A 21,768-nucleotide genomic window follows, 5' to 3' on the forward strand; every position below is an offset into this window, starting at 1 on the left:
GGCAGTTGCCGGGAGGCCACGTGGTGGCGCGTGATAGGCTGGAGGCGGCGGGGCGGACACGTCCGGCTTGCGCGGACGTTGTCCGGCGGCGGCGGAGAGGTTTTTTTTAGCTAGGGTTTCGGGGAGGAAGAAGAGATCCGAAAAACGGGGGGGGCTATTTATAGGCATAAGTGGAGCTGGGAGAGTCCAAATGAGGTGCGGTTTTCGGCCACGCGATCGTGATCGAACGCTCTAGAAGATGTGACAGAGTTTTGTGGGTTTTGGGCCAAAATGGAGGGGTGTTGGGCTGCAACAAACACGAGGCCTTTTCGGTCCCTCGGTTAACCGTTGGAGTATCAAACAAAGTCCAAATGATATGAAACTTGACAGGCGGTCTACCGGTAGTAAACCAAGGCCGCTTGGAAAGTCTCGGTCCAATCCGGAAATGTTTAAACTCCACACACGAAAGAAAGCTAGAAATGACCACCGGAGGAGAACGAAGCGCCGAAATGCAAAACGGACGATGGGGAAAATGCTCGAATGCATGAGATGAACACGTATGCAAATGCAATGCACAAGATGACATGATATGAGATGCATGACAACGGACACAACACACGGAGACAAAGACCCGAACCCGAGAAATAAATATAACTTAACGCCGGAAACGGTACAAATTGGGAAAGTTACATCCGGGGTGCTACAGACTAGGTGTCACCTCATCAGTTTTGCCTATGTGTCATGTCCATGTGGCAGTTTTTGCCCTAGGTTGTGAAGCAACCTATATTTCTGTCATTCCCAAAATTCCCAAAAAAATCTCATAAATTCTTTGGGTCATATCTTCGTCAAATATGTAAAAAACCCTTCCTTGCCTAGTTTAAAAATAATTCAAAAATATTCATTTTCCTATTATGTTCAGAAAAACACTTTGTGAAGGAAGTACCACTTTGGCATGTCCAAATGGTATCCATTTTCTACAGTGCTTTCCTATGCCCAAATAATCATCCTCAACCAAATGCCAGCTCAATCCATTCATTATTTTGAGTCCATCTTCAACATTTGTATTTATGTCCAGTGTGGTACTTTGCAAAGCAAGTACCACCTAGGCTCCTCCTTTTGAGCTGAAAATATGTGAAGACAGTCTTCCTAGTAACTGATCATCCTCAGCCAAAACTCACGCCCGTTAGCCATGCGCATTTCCCGTACCGCTAATCAAACACTTGGCTGCTTATTCATGTTCGAGCATCGATCGGTCTCCTCGTGAGAATCTTATGTTGTGATTTTATTCCTAGCACCTACCTGGGTAGTGACCAACCCACTAGACATGCCTAGGCCTCCCAGAACACATGGCAACACCAAGGTCGCGCGGTGACCACGCGGCGGGCATGCGAGTTTACGCGCTCTAGAGTTGGGGCCCTCGGCCACCGTCCAAACCTCGACGTATCGCCACCAAACCATGTATTTATGATTAAATAGGTACTTATGTAACTAGAAATGATTTTTGGAAAAAATAAATAGCAAACTATGAGGCAGCTGCAGTTCAAATTTGACCCGCTTCCTACTGAATCGGCGGGAATTTGTCTTTTTCACCAGAGGTGGTTCAAAACTTTAGACACCCAACCATTTTGTGAATTGTGCATTAAATATGGCCTAGTATTTTAGAAAATTGATTTGGTCCAATTTTGCAACAAGTATATGGTAGGTCCTTCACAAAAAAACTCATTTCGCGCACTCGAAAAATGGGAAATGAATTTTCTGTGCAAATAAAATAAAAAGTCCATTAGGAAACATTGTTTGGAATTCCAAGATGCACCCTTGTGCACAATATGAGATCATTTGAACAAACTATGCCATGAATGTGGCCATAAGATTGATCATTTTCGTTGAATGCCATGAATCTTCATGCATGATAGCTCATTTCCGAGAACACTTTTTTAAAATAATTTCGTATTAGAAGTTTATTATTTTTTTCTGGAAACTTGGCCACATATAATGACACAATGCGAAGGTTTTCCAATTTTTTGATTTGTTTTGAATTTTTTATGTCCGTTTCAAAATGCGGTCAAAACGGCGGGCTTGACCGTTCCTAGCTAGTGGTTGAATCTTGGAATTTTTTGGTGTTTCTCTGATTAAATAGATACTTATGTATCTATAAATGATTTTTCGAAAAAATAAAGAGCTAACTACGAGGTAGCTGTAGTTCAAATCTGACCCACTTCCATCTGAATCGGCAGAAATTTATCTTTTTCACGAGAGGTGGATCAAAAATTTTTACACCCAACCTTTTGGTCAATTATGCATTAAATATGTCCTAGTTTTTTAGAAAATTGATTTGGTGCAATTTTGCAACAAATATATGGTAGGTCCTTCATAAAAAAACTCAGTTTGAACACTCGGAAAATGGAAAATGAATTTTCCATGCAAAGAAAATGAAAACTCCCTTAGGCAACATTGTTTGGAATTCCAAGATGCACCCTTGTGCACAATATGAGATCATTTGAACAAACTATGCCGTGAATGTGGCCATGAGATTGATCATTTGGCTTGAAAACCATGAATCTTCACGCATGATAGCTCGTTTCTGAGAACACTTTTTTAAAATAATTTCCATATTACAAGTTTATCATTTTTCCTGGAAACTTGGTCACATATAATGACCCAATGCGAATGTTTTCCAATTTTTTAATTTTTTTTAATTTTTTATGCCCATTTCAAAATGCGGTCAAAACGGCGGGCTTAACCATTCCTAGCCAGTGGTTGAATCTTGGAATTTTTTTGGTGTTTCTCTGATTAAATAGATACTTATGTACCTATAAATGATTTTTGGAAAAAATAAAGAGCAAACTACGAGGCAGCTGCAGTTCAAATTTGACCCGCTTCCAACTGAATCGGCAGAAATTTGTCTTTTTCACGAGAGGTGGATCAAAATATTTTACACTGAATTGGTCAATTGTGCATTAAATATGTTCTAGTATTTTAGAAAATTGATTTGGTGCAATGTTGCAACAAATATATGGTAGGTCCTTCACAAAAAGCTCAGTTTGAACACTCGGAAAATGGAAAATGAATTTTTCGTGCAAAGAAAATGAAAACTCCCTTAGGCAACATTGTTTGGAATTCCAAGATGCACCCTTGTTCAAAATATGAGATCATTTGAACAAACTATGCCATGAATGTGGCCATAAGATTGATTATTTGGCTTGAAAGCCATGAATCTTCACGCATGTAGCTCGTTTCTGAGAACATTTTTTAAAATAATTTCTATATTACAAGTTTATTATTTTTCATGGAAACTTGGTCACATATAATGACACAATGCGAAGGTTTTCCAATTTTTGAATTTTTTTGAATTTTTTATACTCATTTCAAATTACGGCCAAAACGGCGGGCATGACCGTTTCTAGCTAGTGGTTAAATCTTGGAAAACTTTTGATGTTTCTCTCATTAAATAGATACTTGTGTACCTAGAAATGATTTTTCGAAAAAATAAAGAGCAAACTACGAGGCAGCTGCAATTCAAATTTGAGCCGCTTCCTACTAAATCGGCAGGAATTTGTCTTTTTCACCAGAGGTGGATCAAAACTTTTGACACCCAACCATTTGGCCAATTGTGCATTAAATATGGCCTAATATTTTAGAAAATTGATTTGGTCCAATTTTGTAACAAATATTTGGTAGCTCCTTCACGAAAAAAACTCAGTTTGAACACTCGAAAAATGATTAAAAATAGCTAGACATATCAGAAATGCATACAAATTGGTGCTCATCCATAAAATGTGGTCTAACTTGAGTGAAAATTTGTATGACACCCTTTTGCAAAATATTTTTGATAGCTGTTTCACAAAATAGCTTTATCTTTAGTACTTGGAAGTTATTTTAAATCACAGACTCTCGGACCAATCTGAACACTTCTCATGAATCACCCCACTCATGTGATCTGAATCATCCACACCAGGCGAATCCAACGTCTCTCACTCACCTCTCAGCAGGCCAACCCAAACCCGAACTCCACTCCTCTCCCCCCTCTCCCCCGATTCGGATGCACTCGCAGCCGCCACCTACCTCCCGCCCCCCGATTCAAATCCCGCTGCCCACGCCCGCGCACCACCACACTCCTCCGCCCGCGCGCCACCACACTCCGCTGCCCGCGCCCGTAGGACGCAAACCCCACGCCGCTCTTCCTCCGCCCGTCGACCCACTCCGTCCCTGATGCCTCACTCGCCGCGCTCGTCCCGCCCTCGGCGCCGCACCTCCACTGCCACCTCCGATGGCTCCTCGCCTCCGCCTCCGCCTCGGGCGGATGGCCGACACCGACGCCGAGAGCCACGGGCCGCCGCCGACGTGAGGAGGGGGATCTTCGACCGCCTGTAGGCCGCCAGCAACCAGGAGGCGCTTCCGTCCACGGCCACTCGTTCCTCACCACCACCACCACCACCGGTCACCACCCACCGCTCACCGTCGGCGTACGAAATGCTGTCCGCGTCCCTGAAGACGCCGCCCTCCCTCGCGGCGCTCTCCCCGTCCGCCTGCGGCCCCGTGCCGGCCGCCTCCTTCCCGCCCCTTCTTCCCAGCCGCGGCCGCTTCCGCCTCTCGGCGGCCGCGTCCGAAGGCGCCACCGTCAGCCAGGAGGACGATGCGTTCGAGGAGGCGCGCCTGGCCCAGGTACGCCCGCACGGCCGTGCGCCTCGCCTCGCCTCAGCTGTTTACTCGCTGTCACTGCCAGCCCACGCTTTTGCTCGGTGGCCGTTCTTGGCCGTTGCCATGGTACACGGGAGATGTTCAGTGCAATGCCGGCTGGGGTTATCAGTCATATCAACTATGAGATTTCCATGATGCGTGCAGTTCGCGGCGGACTGGAAGGCTGTGCGCGCGGACAAGGACCAGGGGAAGATCCTCACACTGCCCGTGCTGCGGTCAAACACCGGTGGAATCATCCTCAAGTACAACTCCATGCAGGGCTTCATGCCCAACCCTCTCCTCAGCCCTGCCCATTGGTGTAAAGGTACCCTTCCCTCCTCCTTCCAGTTGAGTTCTCTGCTCAATCTGCTCGCCCCACTACTTTGAGTTGACCGTTGTTACAAATGGAAACAATTCAAGAGTGGATTGCAGCCGCTGAAGCTTAATTTATGGCATGTGTCTGTTTTGGCGTGCAGATCCCAAAAGGCCCATTCAAGATGTTACAAAGGACCTAGTAGATTCCTTTGTTTCTGTCAAGGTAACTGAATTTTTTGTCCCTTTTCTCATGCTTTTTTTAATTGTATCCATCCGGCATGGTAAAATCCACGACACATTCATTTGTAGCTAGGAGCCAATGTATTTACTAATTAAATGGATGGTAGACTCAATTTTTTGACTGGGTGTATTCTACATAGTAGGGCAAATGGCATGCTGGTTTAAGTCTGTAACAATTAGAATATGCTCCAGAAAGTTGACCTCATAGCGTGACATGAACGATTGCCATGTTTTGGTTTTACTTACTCCATTTGGTGGTAGAGGTAGAACTCCAAAAATTGTCCTTCAATTTTCTCAATTCTAGTAAACTTCGTTCTGATAGTAGCCTGGCCCTATCAATTACAGCCTATTTCCCATGGTCAGACACATATTTAGTAGTTACACTAACAGTTTTGGTTGTGCCTTAAAATATTATTACTTCGGTATTTCTAGCAAATGAGCACCAGATTTCAGGGTTCCACTTGTTGTTGCTAATTGCTGACTGCAAAATCCATAGATTGTTAGTTCGACAAGTACAAGACCAACAACCTGACTGTCGGCTTCGCTTAGTAGGATATGTAGGTAACCGCGGCACACACACACACACGCTGATGTTGTATTGCTGTTGCATAATGTGTTTTTGCAACTGTGCGCAATGAGTTTACGGGTCTCCTTTTACTGCGGAAGCTGAATATCACTCCCTCCGTTCATAAATAAGTGATCTATTAAATCTTGAATGAAGCATTCGGGTAGTTTAATCTCTTGGGTCAAGTATTTCTCAGATGCTTGTATGTATCTTGGATCACTAAATCGATTTGGCCCGCATGATTTTGTGGGGATTTGGTACCAGACTAGAGGTAGAGGTTGACGATTTCTTGCTGTTTCAGTCAAGTGCTTGATAGATATCTGTCTCAATCCAGAAGAAAACCCATCAAACCTGTATATGTCATCTGATTTAGATCACTTAATCTCATACATGGATTGCTGAGGTTTTTTATCTTGCAGGTCGCGGCGACCACCAAGAAGACACCCAACACCCGCATCCCAAACTACCCGAGCCTGCCGTCGCAGCTGCTATGTCAAGTCCACAACATCACCATGCATGTAGGTGTACTTGGTTCATCTTCAGGTTCGGGTGTGGGGGTTAGTGGCCTTAAGCATTAACCATTTAATCCTGATGAATGCTGCTTGTTTTGCACAGGCTGGCAAGGACACTGACGAGGTCTACTCACAGATGACTCCGCAACCAGTAAACTCTGTAAGTACTGTCGAAAACGGAGCTTGGTGAAGATATTTAGAACATGCTGAACTGCGTTTTCTCTACATGTGCTTTTATCGGTTTGCATGCTGCATGTTTGATGTTTTGCCTGAGCTGGGGATGAAATGGTACCGAATGCCTGAAACTAACATTAACGGTGTTCAGTTTAAGTGTACATTTTGAGATCAGTGCTAGTGTTTATAAACGCTCAAAATGTGTACAGTATTTCTTAGATTAACGTGTGCTTACTGTATAATTTAGGAAAGTTTTAATAATACTACAACAGATGCTAATTAAATCAGGAAGTGAAGCACGACCAAACGTACCATATACAATGTTCAGTTCAAGTTTAATTTTCAGTTTAGTGCCAGAGTTTATCATCAATCCAAAAAATATATATCTGATTTTCACATTGATGAGTACTACTACTTACTTCTCCCATTCCTTGGCTGAAGACTATGTTTTGAACCGAGCCTTGCAGCAAGGAGGGAATGGTTGCGTCTGTTTTGTGCTTGGATGCTGTGACGCCCTCGATTCAATCGTACACTAATCATGCACGCAAATGTGTACGACCAAGATCAAGGACTCACGGGAAGATATCACAACACAACTCTAGACACAAATTAAAATAATACAAGCTTTATATTACAAGCCATGGGCCTCGAGGGCTCGAATACATAAACTCGAATACATAAGAGTCAGCGGAAGCAACAATATTTGAGTACAGACATAAGTTAGACAAGTTTGCCTTAAGAAGGCTAGCACAAAAGCATCTACGATCGAAAAGGCAAGGCCTCCTGCCTGGGAGCCTCCTAACTACTCCTGGTCGTTGGCGTCCTCCACGTAGTAGTAGGCACCCTCGGGGTTGTGGTAGTCGTCGTCAAAGGTGGCGTCTGGATCCTGGGCTCCGACATCTCTGGTTGCATCAACCGGAAAGAAGAAGAAAGGGGGAAAAGGGGGAGCAAAGAAAACGCGAGTACTCATCCAAAGTACTCGCAAGCAAGGATCTACACTACATATGCAACATTATCAAAGAGGGGTTGTATATGTGGACTGGGCTGCAGAAATGCCAGAATAGAGAGAAGGCCTAGTCCTATCGAAGACTAGCATCTTCTGGAAACCACCATCTTGCAGCAAACAAGAGGGAGTAGAGTAGCATAAAGTAAAGTGGTAGTAGTGTTATCAACCTCGGCCAGAGATCCTTTCTCAACTCCCTGCAAGAAAGCAATCCCAGAGCCATACTATCCAGTTATCATCACAATCAAATCCTCATCACCATCCAGTTCTCATCACAAGTATCCAGTTCTAGTTGTATCGATCGGGATACAACTCCAAGTGTCCTTTACCGTAGGACAGGCTATCGATAGATGTTTTCTTCCCTGCAGGCGTGCACCAACTTACCCACCACGCTCGCTTAACTCCGGCCGGACACACTTTCCTGGGTCATGCCCGGCCTCGGCCAAACAATACGCCGCAACCCGACCTAGGCTTAATAGAGAGGCCAGCACGCCGGACTAAACCTATGCCCCCAGGGGTCATGGGCCATCTCCCCGGGAACTCCTGCACGTTGCGAACGCGGCCGGTGAGCAGACCTAGCTACCTCCTTAAAAAGGTAGGTGCTTACTAGTCCAACCCGGCGCGCGCCACTCAGTCGCTGACGTCTATTAAGCTTCGGCTGATGCATACGACGCAGAACGCCCATACTATGCCCACGTGATAGTTAGTGCTATCAGGCCAGAGGCCCCTCGGATCAAATATCCAAATCGTAGTGGATTAGGAACGCGCGGTAACAAGCAGAGACTCACGAAAGATGTGACCCCGTTGCCCCGTCTCGAGGACTTGCGGCAAGGACTAGGAATGCCCGACCATGCCTCGTAATTATCTCGCGGGCACCCTCCAGGTCAACCCGTCTCCACATCACTCGCAATTAAGCTCGCGCGGGTACCCCTCAGGGTCGACCCGTCTTTCCAAGTAACAGGGGTAAAGTCCAAGTATCCGTGTGTCCAAACATCAAGGGGAAAACCTGAGGAATCACCCCCGATGAATTCCACTAGATGTAATCATCAAGGTGAACGTAAGAGGAATCACCCCCGAGGTTCACACTTGAGGGGTTGCACGACAGAGTCGTATCGAAAGTGGTTAAGGCGGAATCACCCTCGATGACCACGACCGAATAGCTACACTATAGGGTTAACATCAGAAGTGTTGTAGAGGTCTCACCCTCGGCACTCGATAGTAACCCAGCAGTGTCGAGCAACTAAGGGGAGAGTGATGTGCGGTGGCGGGGCCTGGTCTTCGATCCCGTTGATCGGGTCTTCGATGATGAAGCAGGGGCAACAAGGACAATGTGGGGGTCACTGATGGATCACTAACCAACCTATACTAAGCAGTTTAGGATAAGCAGGTAAGGTACAATAGCAGATACAAAAGCAGGCTATGCATCAGAATAGGAGCAAACAATAACAGTAGCAAAATCTAATGCAAGCATGAGAGAATGGAATGGGCGATATTGGGATGATCAAAGGGGGGGGCTTGCCTGGTTGCTCTGGCAAGGAGGGGTCGTCGTCGACGTAGTCGATCACAGGGGCGGCATCGGTCTCGGGGTCTACCGAAGAGAAGAGGGGGAAGAAACAGTAAATATAAAGCAAACATAGCATCACAAAGCAGAACGTGGCAATATGCTGTGCCGGGAGTGACCTAACGCATGGCTACACGATATAGGTGAAGGGGGAAATCAACCGGGAATGTATTCCCGGTCCCGGACCCGTGTCACACAGATGACCGGAGGGGAAATGTTCCATGTTCAGCATGCTAGAGGCATGTGACAGTTGAACAGACCGCATTTTCAGATTCGTTGGATTTTTCTGGGCAACTTTCATATAGAAAACATTTTCATCGGAGTTACGTTTATTTTCTATGAATTTTTAAAGTTTAAACAATATTCTGGAATTATTTAAGAAATAACAGAAAAGGAAATATGACGTCATCATGGCGTCATTGTTGCATCAGCGGTCAACAGACTAGTTGACTAGTCAACAGGGCCCAGGGGGGACCCACTGGCAGTGACTGGGCGATGCCCAGTCAGCCATTGACTAGGTCAACAGGGCTAGCCGGGCCACTAGGGCCACGGGGCAGTGACCTGGCGAGGTGGACCCGGACGTCCACGTCGGCGCCGGCGTTGGGGAGCTCCGGTGAGCGTTCCCGCGGTGGAGGGGCGCCAGACCTTGCCGGAATTCGCCGTCCGGCGGCCAAAATGGCCGCGGGCGGGTGCGTTCGAACGGGAAGAAGATGCCGCGTCGAACTGGGGTGGTAGCCGGGCCGGGGGCGGCCGGAGACGACGGTGGCAAGCGGCGGAGCGGACGCCGGAGATCGGGCATCGTCGGGATCGGTGCTGGGGGGCGTTTGCGGGCAAACCACGCGGCTAGACGAGGCCTACGCGGTGCGGTGAGTGCGCTGGGCACTGGCCCGTGACCATTTGGTCACCGGAGTCTTGCCGGCGACGAGATCCGCGACGGAGAGTTCGGGCATCTCCAATGCGACCACTACGATGACGGAAACGCGCGGGGATAGAGGGAGAAGGACGACGACTGCTCACCGGGCCCTGTAGTTGTGCTCAAATCGGCTCGGGGAGGCATGTCGTCACCGGAATCATCGCCGGAGTTGAAGATGGCCGTAGGGGAAGAAGAGGTCGTCGGGCTCGTCTCGGTGGCTTCCGGCTCCAATGGCTTGGATAGGACGACGCAGAGGACGACGGCGAAGCGCTACGTCATCGGGGCGAGGCGAGAGGTCGACAGGGAGCGTGGGATCGACGGCGCGCGGCAGCGGCTCCCTCGGTGAGGGAGGAGAAGGGTGAGGGGGAGCGAGGAGGAATCTGGTGGGGAGAGGGAGAGGCGGAGCGGGGCAAGTGGGGAGGTGAGTGGAAGAGGCACCCGAGGCGTCGGGGGTGTGGAGGCCTTATCCTCCCCCTCGTCGTCGACGGTGAGGCGGTCCGGGGCGACTGCGCCCCTGTAGCGACGGGGTCGGTCGAACAGGCAAGGCGACCCGGGGTAAGGTGGGCCGGCCAGTGTAATGGGCTAAAGCCCAGGGAGGCAGGGGGCTCTTTTCTCACTCTCCCCTCTGCTTTTTCCTTTTTATTTCTTTTTTTTTGTTTTTCCAGCAGCTTTTGCATCTTCTTTTTAGACACTAATGACTTTGCAAAATTATGCCACTGGCCAAGATAATTTTTAAAGAATTATTGTGCACTGCCACAAAAAGGTTGTGAGACTTTAAAAGTAGTTTGCAAATTTTATAATTTAATAAGGCATTTAAATTATTGCTCAGCTCACTGTTATAAGTAGTTTAGGCCACTTAAACACTTTTCAAAAATGTTGGTTCATCACCAATATTACTTGTGGATTATTTGGCACATGATGAACATTTTAGTTTTCATGTTTGAGCAATTTTGAATTTCACTCATAACTTTAAATTGAAATCAACTGGAATGTGAAAGAGTATGAGACAAAAATGATCAGGCACATGTTTAGCAAAACAATTAACTTAACCCCAGGGGTTACTGTAGCATCATTACACCGGGGGTGTTACAACTCTCCTCCTCTAAAAGAAATTCTCGTCCCGAGAATTAAGAGGTAGAAGGGAACAGGTCGGGGTATTCAGCACGGAGGTTATCCTCGCGTTCCCAAGTGGCTTCATCCTTAGAATGATTTGACCATTGCACCTTGAGGAACTTGGTAACCTTCTGGTGTGTTCGACGTTCAGCTTCTTCAAGAATGCAGATCGGATGCTCCTTGTATGTGAGATCATCTTGAATTTCAATCAATTCCGGATCCACTTCACGTTCCGGATCCTTGAAGCATCGACGAAGTTGCGACACGTGAAAGACGTCATGAACATGAGAGAACTGAGGTGGCAACTCCAGTTGATAAGCCACCAGTCCACAACGGGCCAGAATGCGGAAAGGACCAATGTAGCGCGGAGCTAGCTTGCCCTTGGCTCCGAACCTATGAGTGCCTCTCAAAGGAGTGACACGCAGATAAGCTTGTTCACCAGGTTGATAAGTTGAACCCCAGTGTTTCCGGTCATAGTTGCTCTTCTGGCGGGACTGGGCCGCCTTGAGATTATCCCGGACAATGCGAACCTGCTCTTCAGCTTGTTGAATAATGTCTGGACCAATGAGTGCCCGTTCGCCAGTTTCTGACCAATTCAGAGGGGTTCGACACTTACGTCCATAGAGCACTTCGAAGGGTGCCATCTTCAAGCTGGCTTGATAGCTGTTGTTATAAGAGAACTCCGCATAAGGGAGAGATTCTTCCCACTTCTTGCCAAAAGAAATAACACAAGCTCGAAGCATGTCTTCAAGAATTTGATTGACTCGCTCGACTTGGCCTTGGGATTGGGGATGATAAGCAGTGCTCCAGGTAATATGAGTTCCCATTGCCTCTTGGAAACTATCCCAGAACTTTGAAGTGAATAAACTGCCACGGTCTGAACTGATCTCCTTCGGAATGCCATGGAGTGACACAATTCTAGAGATATACAAGTTTGCTAATTGACTAGCAGTGATTGTCTCCTTGACTGGCAGAAAGTGAGCAACTTTCGAGAATTGGTCGATGACAACAAAGATAGCATCGTTACTTTTCTGAGACTTGGGAAGTCCAGTGACGAAGTCCATTTGAATCTTATCCCACTTCCATTCAGGAATCGGAAGCGGTTGTAGAAGTCCAGCCGGTTTCTGAGGTTCTGCTTTGACGCGACGGCAAACGTCACATTCTTCGATATATCGAGCAATGTCTTGCTTCATTTTAGACCACCAGTACTTCTAACGGATGTCTAGATACATCTTGGTACTTCCCGGATGAATAGAGAGAGGGGTGTCATGCGCTTCTTTCATCACCTTCTCTGTCATAAGCTCGAACCGGGGTACTACAATGCGATCTCTGAAGTATAAGGTTCCATCTTCACCAAGTGAGAAATCTCTGGATTTCTCTAAGGCAAGATCCTTTTTCATCAAATCAACGTGAGCATCTTTGGCTTGAGCAGACTTAATTGCTTTCAGCAGAGTTGGTTCCAATACAAGGTTATTCAGAGAACCCTGTGGAACTAGTTGAAGGTTTAGCTTGCATAGCTCTTCATAAAGGCGGGGTTGAGCTTTGTAGACCATGTGATTATTGCAATAAGACTTGCGGCTCAGGGCATCAGCCATTACATTAGCCTTACCAGGGGTATAAGATATACCGCAGTTGTAGTCCGCAATAGCTTCCATCCACCACTGCTGACGGAGGTTCAGATCTGGTTGAGTAAACAGGTACTTCAGACTCTGATGATCAGTGAAGATCTCGCAACGATTACCGAGAAGGTACTGTCGCCATAGCTTCAATGCAAAGATAACCGCTGCAAGCTCAAGGTCATGAACCGGGTAGTTTTCCTCGTGAGGACGCACTTGACGGGAAGCATAAGCAATCACCCTGCGCTCTTGCATTAGAACACAGCCTAATCCTTGACGTGAAGCGTCACAATAGATGACGAAGTCCTTGCGAGAATCAGGAGGAGCAAGCACTGGGGCAGAAGTCAGCTTGTCCTTGAGTGCCTGGAAACTTTCCTGACATTTGTCTGTCCAGTCGAACTTAACGCCTTTGTGAAGCAGATTAGTCAGTGGCTTGGCGATCTTGGAGAAATTCTCAACAAAGCGGCGACAATAGCTGGCTAGTCCGAGAAAGCTTCTGACTTGCTTGGCAGTCTTCGGAGGGGTCCAGTCAAGAATAGCCTGAACGCGCTCTGGGTTGACGGCAATACCATCCTTGGAGATGACATGACCAAGGTAGGTGACTTCGGGCAACCAGAATTCACACTTGGAATACTTGGCATAAAGTTGATGCTCTCGAAGCTTCTCCAGAACAAGACGAAGATGTTCAGCATGTTCTTCTTTATTCTTCGAATATACCAGGATATCATCTAGATAGACTACGACGAACTTGTCGAGGTAATCCATGAATATATAGTTCATCAGACGAGAGAATGTAGCTGGAGCATTGGTTAAACCGAATGACATGACGGTGTACTCGTAAGAACCATAACGAATGACGAAGGCGGTCTTTGGAATATCCTCTTCACGAACACGGATCTGGTGGTAACCCAACCTCAAGTCGAGTTTAGAGAATATCGATGAACCAGCAAGTTGATCATACAGATCATTGATCCGAGGAAGGGGATATTTGTTCTGAATTGTAGCTTGGTTGATAGGACGGTAATCTTGGACCAAACGGTTCGTTCTATCCTTCTTCTTCACAAAGAGAGAAGGTGCTCCCCAAGTAGAGGAACTTGGACGAATGAAACCCTTGCGAAGAGATTTGTCGATTTCCTCCTTAAGCTCAAGGAGTTCATGAGGTGGCATCTTGTAGGGTCGTTTGGCGATAGGAACGGTGCCTGGTTTCAAGTCGATGACGAACTCGACAGCCCGTGCATGGGGTATTCCTGGAAGTTCTTCTGGAAATACGTCTTGGAAGTCGCGAACGACTGGAATCTTTTCAATTCCCTCAAGAGGTGTCGCGTTCAACGCATTCAGCACATAAAGTCGTGCTTCAGCGTTTCGAACCAGACGAGCATTGTAGCTTACTATCTCATCTGAAGGGTGTAGAAGGTGGACGGTTTTAGTGGCACAAACGATAGAAGCCGTATGTGCTTTCAACCAATCCATTCCCAGAATTAGGTCAATATTGGAAGACTTCAGAATAATGGGGGATGCAAAGAATTCCAACCCTTCAATTTCAACTGAAACGTTGTGGCTAACCATGGAGGTTTGGCATTGGCCCGCAGGGGTTTTTACCACTAGTGGAGTGTGCATCTCTTCGTATTTAATGCCATGCATGAATGCAAAATCTTCTGATATGAAAGAATGTGATGCTCCTGTATCGAATAAAACAGCAGCTGGTACTGAATTAACGAGAAGAGTACCCATCACAGTGGCAGGCTGGTCTTGAGCTTCATTCAGATCAACATGATTAGCATGACCACGACCATAAGGTTTGGCATTGTTGTTATAGGGCTGATTGTTACGGCCATTTGAAGGTAGAGCCAGCTGGCTCTTTTTCTGAGTGCACTCTTTAGCAAGGTGGTCGGGGCGGCCACATCTGAAGCACATACCATCATTGGGATAGGGAGCAGGAGCTTGGGATGGTACATCTCGAAGAGGCTGCCTCTCTGGTGGAAGAGGCAGACGAGGTGTAGCATAGGACTGTCTTGGTGCAGGTGCAGTTGGACGATACATGCTGTGGGGAATCCATATCTGACGCTTCTGCATTGACGGGCCCGAAGATGGGCCAGCGTCACGGCTACGCCTGAGGGATCCCTGGTGTTCCTGAAGGCCAGTCTCAACCTGAATAGCCTTGTTCACCAAGGTGGCGAAGTCGGTAAAGTCATGAACGAGCAGTGCTAGCTTGATATCAGGGTGAAGTCCGTCACGGAACTTTTCTTGCCTACGAGCATCAGTAGCAATGTCTTCTTCAGCGTAACGGGACAATTCCAAGAATTCCCGCTGATAAGCATCTACAGACTTGTTGCCTTGGGTGAAGTTACGGAACTCACGCTTCTTCCTGTCCATGATTCCCTGAGGAATGAAGCGGGCACGAAAAGCGGCTTGGAAATCTGGCCAAGTGATGAGCGTTGCAGCAGGTAGGGTACGCCTGTGGCTGTCCCACCATTGAGCAGCGGGACCCTTGAGGAAGAAGGACGCGAAGGTGACATAGCTGGCAGGGGCAACACTAGCAGACTCCATTTCATACGTGATGTCTCGGAGCCAGCCATCAGCATCAAAGGGCTGAGTTGAGCTGCGGTAGATTGTTGGGTTGAGGCCCATGAAGTCCTGCAGAGTAACTGGGGCTGGCTGCTGGTTCATATTCGGACGAGGAAACTGAGCCATCATTCCTTCCATGAACTGGCGGTTCAGCTCAAACTGTTGCATCATTCCAGCAAAGAATTCAGGCGGTGGTAGGTCGTTGCCACCACGACCACGACCAGCCGGTCTAACCATCCTTCTAACATGTAACAGGGGGTAGTTCAGCATTGAGCATTTGCAAAGGCAAGGATCATTCATGATGAAAACATGCATAATGAAGGAGGTACGATGGATTCCACTTCGTAGTCCACACGACAGGTGTGTGTACTACTCAAGAGGCTATTCTAAGGAATAACTATGGCTTTATCCAACTTCGGGGTGAATGTGGTCACGGGATCCTAATGTTAGTAAATTCATTTAACCCGAGTAGAAGAGAGTTCAGAGACCCAGAATATAGACGAGGAGTAAAAGATGCTACTACCACCCAATGGCGACGTGGGCCCGTAAGCCACACAGCCAATGTTAGTAAAATTTTTTCGGTGACTAGACTCAACTTCGGCCAAGGAGTTGGAAAGGGGCTACCTACAGACAGTCGGCTCTGATACCAACTTGTGACGCCCTCGATTCAATCGTACACTAATCATGCACGCAAATGTGTACGACCAAGATCAAGGACTCACGGGAAGATATCACAACACAACTCTAGACACAAATTAAAATAATACAAGCTTTATATTACAAGCCATGGGCCTCGAGGGCTCGAATACATAAGCTCGAATACACAAGAGTCAGCGAAAGCAACAATATCTAAGTACAGACATAAGTTAGACAAGTTTGCCTTAAGAAGGCTAGCACAAAAGCATCTACGATCGAAAAGGCAAGGCCTCCTGCCTGGGAGCCTCCTAACTACTCCTGGTCGTTGGCGTCCTCCACGTAGTAGTAGGCACCCTCGGGGTTGTGGTAGTCGTCGTCAAAGGTGGCGTCTAGATCCTGGGCTCCGACATCTCTGGTTGCATCAACCGGAAAGAAGAAGAAAGGGGGAAAAGGGGGAGCAAAGCAAACGTGAGTACTCATCCAAAGTACTTGCAAGCAAGGATCTACACTACATATGCAACATTATCAAAGAGGGGTTGTATATGTGGACTGGGCTGCAGAAATGCCAGAATAGAGAGAAGGCCTAGTCCTATCGAAGACTAGCATCTTCTGGAAACCACCATCTTGCAGCAAACAAGAGGGAGTAGAGTAGCATAAAGTAAAGTGGTAGTAGTGTTATCAACCTCGGCCAGAGATCCTTTCTCGACTCCCTGCGAGAAAGCAATCCCAGAGCCATACTATCCAGTTATCATCACAATCAAATCCTCATCACCATCCAGTTCTCATCACAAGTATCCAGTTCTAGTTGTATCGATCGGGATACAACTCCAAGTGTCCGTTACCGTAGGACAGGCTATCGATAGATGTTTTCTTCCCTGCAGGGGTGCACTAACTTACCCACCACGCTCGCTTAACTCCAGCCGGACACACTTTCTTGGGTCATGCCCGGCCTCGGCCAAACAATACGCTGCAACCCGACCTAGGCTTAATAGAGAGGCCAGCACGCCGGACTAAACCTATGCCCCCAGGGGTCATGGGCCATCTCCCCGGGAACTCCTGCACGTTGCGAACGCGGCCGGTGAGCAGACCTAGCTACCTCCTTAAAAAGGTAGGTGCTTACCAGTCCAACCCGGCGCGCGCCGCTCAGTTGCTGACGTCTATTAAGCTTCGGCTGATGCATACGACGCAGAACGCCCATACTATGCCCACGTGATGGTTAGTGCTATCAGGCCAGAGGCCCCTCGGATCAAATATCCAAATCGTAGTGGATTAGGAACGCGCGGTAACAAGCAGAGACTCACGAAAGATGTGACCCCGTTGCCCCGTCTCGAGGACTTGCGGCAAGGACTAGGAATGCCCGGCCACGCCTCGTAATTATCTCGCGGGCACCCTCCAGGTCAACCCGTCTCCACATCACTCACAATTAAGCTCGCGCGGGTACCCCTCAGGGTCGACCCGTCTTTCCAAGTAACAGGGGTAAAGTCCAAGTATCCGTGTGTCCAAACATCAAGGGGAAAACCCGAGGAATCACCCCCGATGAATTCCACTAGATGTAATCATCAAGGTGAACGTAAGAGGAATCACCCCCGAGGTTCACACTTGAGGGGTTGCACGACAGAGTCGTATCGGAAGTGGTTAAGGCGGAATCACCCTCGATGACCACGACCGAATAGCTACACTATAGGGTTAACATCAGAAGTGTTGTAGAGGTCTCACCCTCGGCACTCGATAGTAACCCAGCAGTGTCGAGCAACTAAGGGGAGAGTGATGTGCGGTGGCGGGGCCTGGTCTTCGATCCCGTTGATCGGGTCTTCGATGATGAAGCAGGGGCAACAAGGACAATGTGGGGGTCACTGATGGATCACTAACCAACCTATACTAAGCAGTTTAGGATAAGCAGGTAAGGTACAATAGCAGATACAAAAGCAGGCTATGCATCAGAATAGGAGCAAACAATAACAGTAGCAAAATCTAATGCAATCATGAGAGAATGGAATGGGCGATATCGGGATGATCAAGGGGGGGGGGCTTGCCTAGTTGCTCTGGCAAGGAGGGGTCGTCGTCGACGTAGTCGATCACAGGGTCGGCATCGGTCTCGGGGTCTACCGAAGAGAAGAGGGGGAAGAAACAGTAAATATAAAGCAAACATAGCATCACAAAGCAGAACGTGGCAATATGCTGTGCCGGGAGTGACCTAACGCATGGCTACACGATATAGGTGAAGGGGGAAATCAACCGGGAATGTATTCCCGGTTCCGGACCCGTGTCACACAGATGACCGGAGGGGAAATGTTCCATGTTCAGCATGCTAGAGGCATGTGACAGTTGAACGGACCGCATTTTTAGATTCGTTGGATTTTTCTGGGCAACTTTCATATAGAAAACATTTTCATCGGAGTTACGGTTTATTTTTTATGAATTTTTAAAGTTTAAACAATATTCTAGAATTATTTAAGAAATAACAGAAAAGGAAATATGACGTCATCATGGCGTCATTGTTGTATCAGCGGTCAACAGACTAGTTGACTAGTCAACAGGGCCCAGGGGGGACCCACTGGCAGTGACTGGGCGATGCCCAGTCAGCCATTGACTAGGTCAACAGGGCTAGCCGGGCCACTAGGGCCACGGGGCAGTGACCTAGCGAGGTGGACCCGGACGTCCACGTCGGCGCCGGCGTTGGGGAGCTCCGGTGAGCGTTCCCGCGGCGGAGGGGCGCCAGACCTCGCCGGAATTCGCCGTCCGGCGGCCAAAATGGCCGCGGGCGGGTGCGTTCGAACGGGGATAAGATGCCGCGTTGAACTGGGGTGGTAGCCGGGCCGGGGGCGGCCGGAGACGACGGTGACAAGCGGCGGAGCGGACGCCAGAGATCGGGCATCGTCGGGATCGGGGCTGGGGGGCGTTTGCGGGCAAACCACGCGGCTAGACGAGGCCTACGCGGTGCGGTGAGTGCGCTGGGCACTGGCCCGTGACCATTTGGTCACCGGAGTCTTGCCGGCGATGAGATCCACGACGGAGAGTTCGGGCATCTCCAATGCGACCACTACGGTGACGGAAACACACGGGGAGAGAGGGAGAAGGACGACGACTGCTCACCGGGCCCTGTAGTTGTGCTCAAATGGGCTCGGGGAGGCATGTCGTCACCGGAATCATCGCCGGAGTTGAAGATGGCCGTAGGGGAAGAAGAGGTCGTCGGGCTCGTCTCGGTGGCTTCCGGCTCCAATGGCTTGGATAGGACGACGCAGAGGACGACGGCGAAGCGCTACGTCATCGGGGCGAGGCGAGAGGTCGACAGGGAGCGTGGGATCGACGGCGCGCGGCAGCGGCTCCCTCGGTGAGGGAGGAGAAGGGTGAGGGGGAGCGAGGAGGAATCTGGTGGGGAGAGGGAGAGGCGGAGCGGGGCAAGTGGGGAGGTGAGTGGGAGAGGCACCCGAGGCGTCGGGGGCGTGGAGGCCTTATCCTCCCCCTCGTCGTCAACGGCGAGGCGGTCCGGGGCGACCGCGCCCCTGTAGCGACGGGGTCGGTCGAACAGGGAAGGTGACCCGGGGTAAGGTGGGCCGGCCAGTGTAATGGGCTAAAGCCCAGGGAGGCAGGGGGCTCTTTTCTCACTCTCCCCTCTGCTTTTTCCTTTTTATTTCTTTTTTTTGTTTTTCCAGCAGCTTTTGCATCTTCTTTTTAGACACTAATGACTTTGCAAAATTATGCCACTGGCCAAGATAATTTTCAAAGAATTATTGTGCACTGCCACAAAAAGGTTGTGAGACTTTAAAAGTAGTTTGCAAATTTTATAATTTAATAAGGCATTTAAATTATTGCTCAGCTCACTGTTATAAGTAGTTTAGGCCACTTAAACACTTTTCAAAAATGTTGGTTCATCACCAATATTACTTGTGGATTATTTGGCACATGATGAACATTTTAGTTTTCATGTTTGAGCAATTTTGAATTTCACTCATAACTTTAAATTGAAATCAACTGGAATGTGAAAGAGTATGAGACAAAAATGATCAGGCACATGTTTAGCAAAACAATTAACTTAACCCCAGGGGTTACTGTAGCATCATTACACCGGGGGTGTTACAGACGCCTTCTCCTAGTTGTGCTAAAATTGAGGTGCTTGTTTAATTAACAAGCACCTTTCATCCCCACTGTGACAGTAATGCATTGAGATGCCTCTGGACTGTAGTGTATGTTGATACAATTGAGGTGTTCCTAGCTAGTTTCTGCACTTATAGAATACTTTATTGCTTTGTGTTTTCTCTTCTAGAATTAGTATACTTTACTTATATGTTTATATGTTGAATGGCAGAAGCTCAAGGTGAAGAAGGCCATCGAGAAGGGCAACACCGACAGCGCCCAGATCTATTGAGGTGGCGCCTAGTCTTCATGCGGTCCTTTTGTCATGAAAGAATAGTGTTACAAATCCTTCACGCTGCTATTGAATACTCCTGCTGCCACACAAGACGACCAAGGTCCACTCTGCTCTAGTGCTATCCCTCGCTCTAGCTCTGTTCATTGCTGCACAAGAAAAACAGAGACAAACGAAAACAAATTATCTAAGGTCATGTTATTATTACCTATATATGACATTGCTACTGGATTGCCTAGCGCCCCTGTTCATGATGGGTTAAACTTGTATTCGCTCCTGTTGTTGCATTTTGATGATCATGAGTGTGATGCATTTTGATGATCTCCTTGTACCAGATGAGTCCGTCGATGAAGCAACAGCGTCTCCTCTAGAGGGTGACGGCGGCGGCGCCTGTGTGCGGCTTCGACTACAACCTCCTCTCTGGTGAGTCCATCTCCTACCTCTAGCTACATCTCTGAGCTGTTGTAATACCATGCTCTGTTTCATGGCCGTGGCTTATTTAGTCTGTGCTTGTTGTGCCTTGTGTATTGGAGCCTAATTAGCTTCTGTTAGGGGATAATCTACTGGTTATATCAAAATTTTGCATGAAATTTTGTTCTGCTTATTCTGCTAAGGTTGTTTGCAATGGTTATACATATGTTACACAATTTTTGCTGCTGGCTAATCATCTTTAGAGATAGTAACATGGTGCTGCACTCTCAGGATCATCTTATGATACACAATCAATTTTTGGTGTGCTCAAATTTTTAATTTTAGTGATAAGGAAAGATCCCACCTAGTTTGCTGGCTCACTCACTTGAGTTGGTTTAACAGTAGTGGCCTCCTGACTTGTAGTTGGGTAGGTAGCTGAGAAGACTCATGGTGCTGGCTGGGAGAAAAAGTTTATATGCATGGATAATGAACTTGCACTAAATGGACACAAATAAAGGAGCTGAGTATTAAATTAACTTGTACTAAGTGGAAACAATATTCTGTATGGTGTACATAAATATCGAGTTGATAGCTGATCTGTAGCAAATATAACTGCGTGTAACTTCTTTACTTGGTTCCTCTTTTACAGGAGCTCCAGTCCTAAGAAAGTTGGAAGTGCGAAGACGTGAAGAAAAGCGCGAAGTTGTGAAGTGCGACTCAGCAAAGAGTTGTCTGTTCTATTTGACTATAATATTGTAATAGCTGGTATACCCTAGGTTGTAATAGTCTACAGAAATTGTAATACACTAATCTAGTGTTATTTGACGAATTTCACATGTTCTCTTGTTTGGAATATTTGATTATGAATGTGATTTGATAGTGTGTGAGATGGGAACCTGACAGTGCAACCCACTTATGAAATAATATGAGTCTGTAACTTTCTGATGTGTGTGATCAATATATGAGATTAACATGACTAGTGGGACCAGCTCCAAAATATATTTTCCAAAAATAGGAAATCAATAGACTGTAAAAGGCTAAAGCCCAGAAATAAAACGGCCGAAATATTGGGCTTGGCCCATGTAGCCCAATAGAATTCACAGGAAAAAAAATAGAAAGGCT

At 47.6% G+C, this 21,768-nt stretch overlaps 1 protein-coding gene across 1 annotated transcript; it reads left to right on the top strand.

Annotated features, from left to right (window-relative positions):
* Nucleotides 1-4,014: 4,014 nt before the first annotated feature.
* Nucleotides 4,015-21,606, top strand: LOC123150990 (uncharacterized). Its single transcript, XM_044570786.1, has 8 exons — nucleotides 4,015-4,641; nucleotides 4,822-4,981; nucleotides 5,133-5,194; nucleotides 6,196-6,294; nucleotides 6,392-6,448; nucleotides 20,176-20,338; nucleotides 20,571-20,658; nucleotides 21,296-21,606. The coding sequence occupies exons 1-6, from the start codon at nucleotides 4,450-4,452 to the stop codon at nucleotides 20,233-20,235; spliced, it is 630 nt and encodes a 209-aa protein (XP_044426721.1). The 5' UTR covers nucleotides 4,015-4,449; the 3' UTR covers nucleotides 20,236-20,338; nucleotides 20,571-20,658; nucleotides 21,296-21,606.
* Nucleotides 21,607-21,768: the final 162 nt, after the last annotated feature.

The sequence above is a fragment of the Triticum aestivum genome, chromosome 7A (genome assembly GCF_018294505.1).
Source record: "Triticum aestivum cultivar Chinese Spring chromosome 7A, IWGSC CS RefSeq v2.1, whole genome shotgun sequence".
Taxonomy (NCBI): Eukaryota; Viridiplantae; Streptophyta; class Magnoliopsida; order Poales; family Poaceae; genus Triticum; species Triticum aestivum.

Bases quoted from the DNA above. Each gene is read 5' to 3' on its own strand.
- LOC123150990 (XM_044570786.1), top strand. From the start codon at position 4,450: ATGCTGTCCGCGTCCCTGAAGACGCCGCCCTCCCTCGCGGCGCTCTCC. The intron at 4,982-5,132 runs GTACCCTTCCCT...TTTGGCGTGCAG, and splicing joins CCCTGCCCATTGGTGTAAAG to ATCCCAAAAGGCCCATTCAA. The intron at 5,195-6,195 runs GTAACTGAATTT...TTTATCTTGCAG, and splicing joins ATTCCTTTGTTTCTGTCAAG to GTCGCGGCGACCACCAAGAA.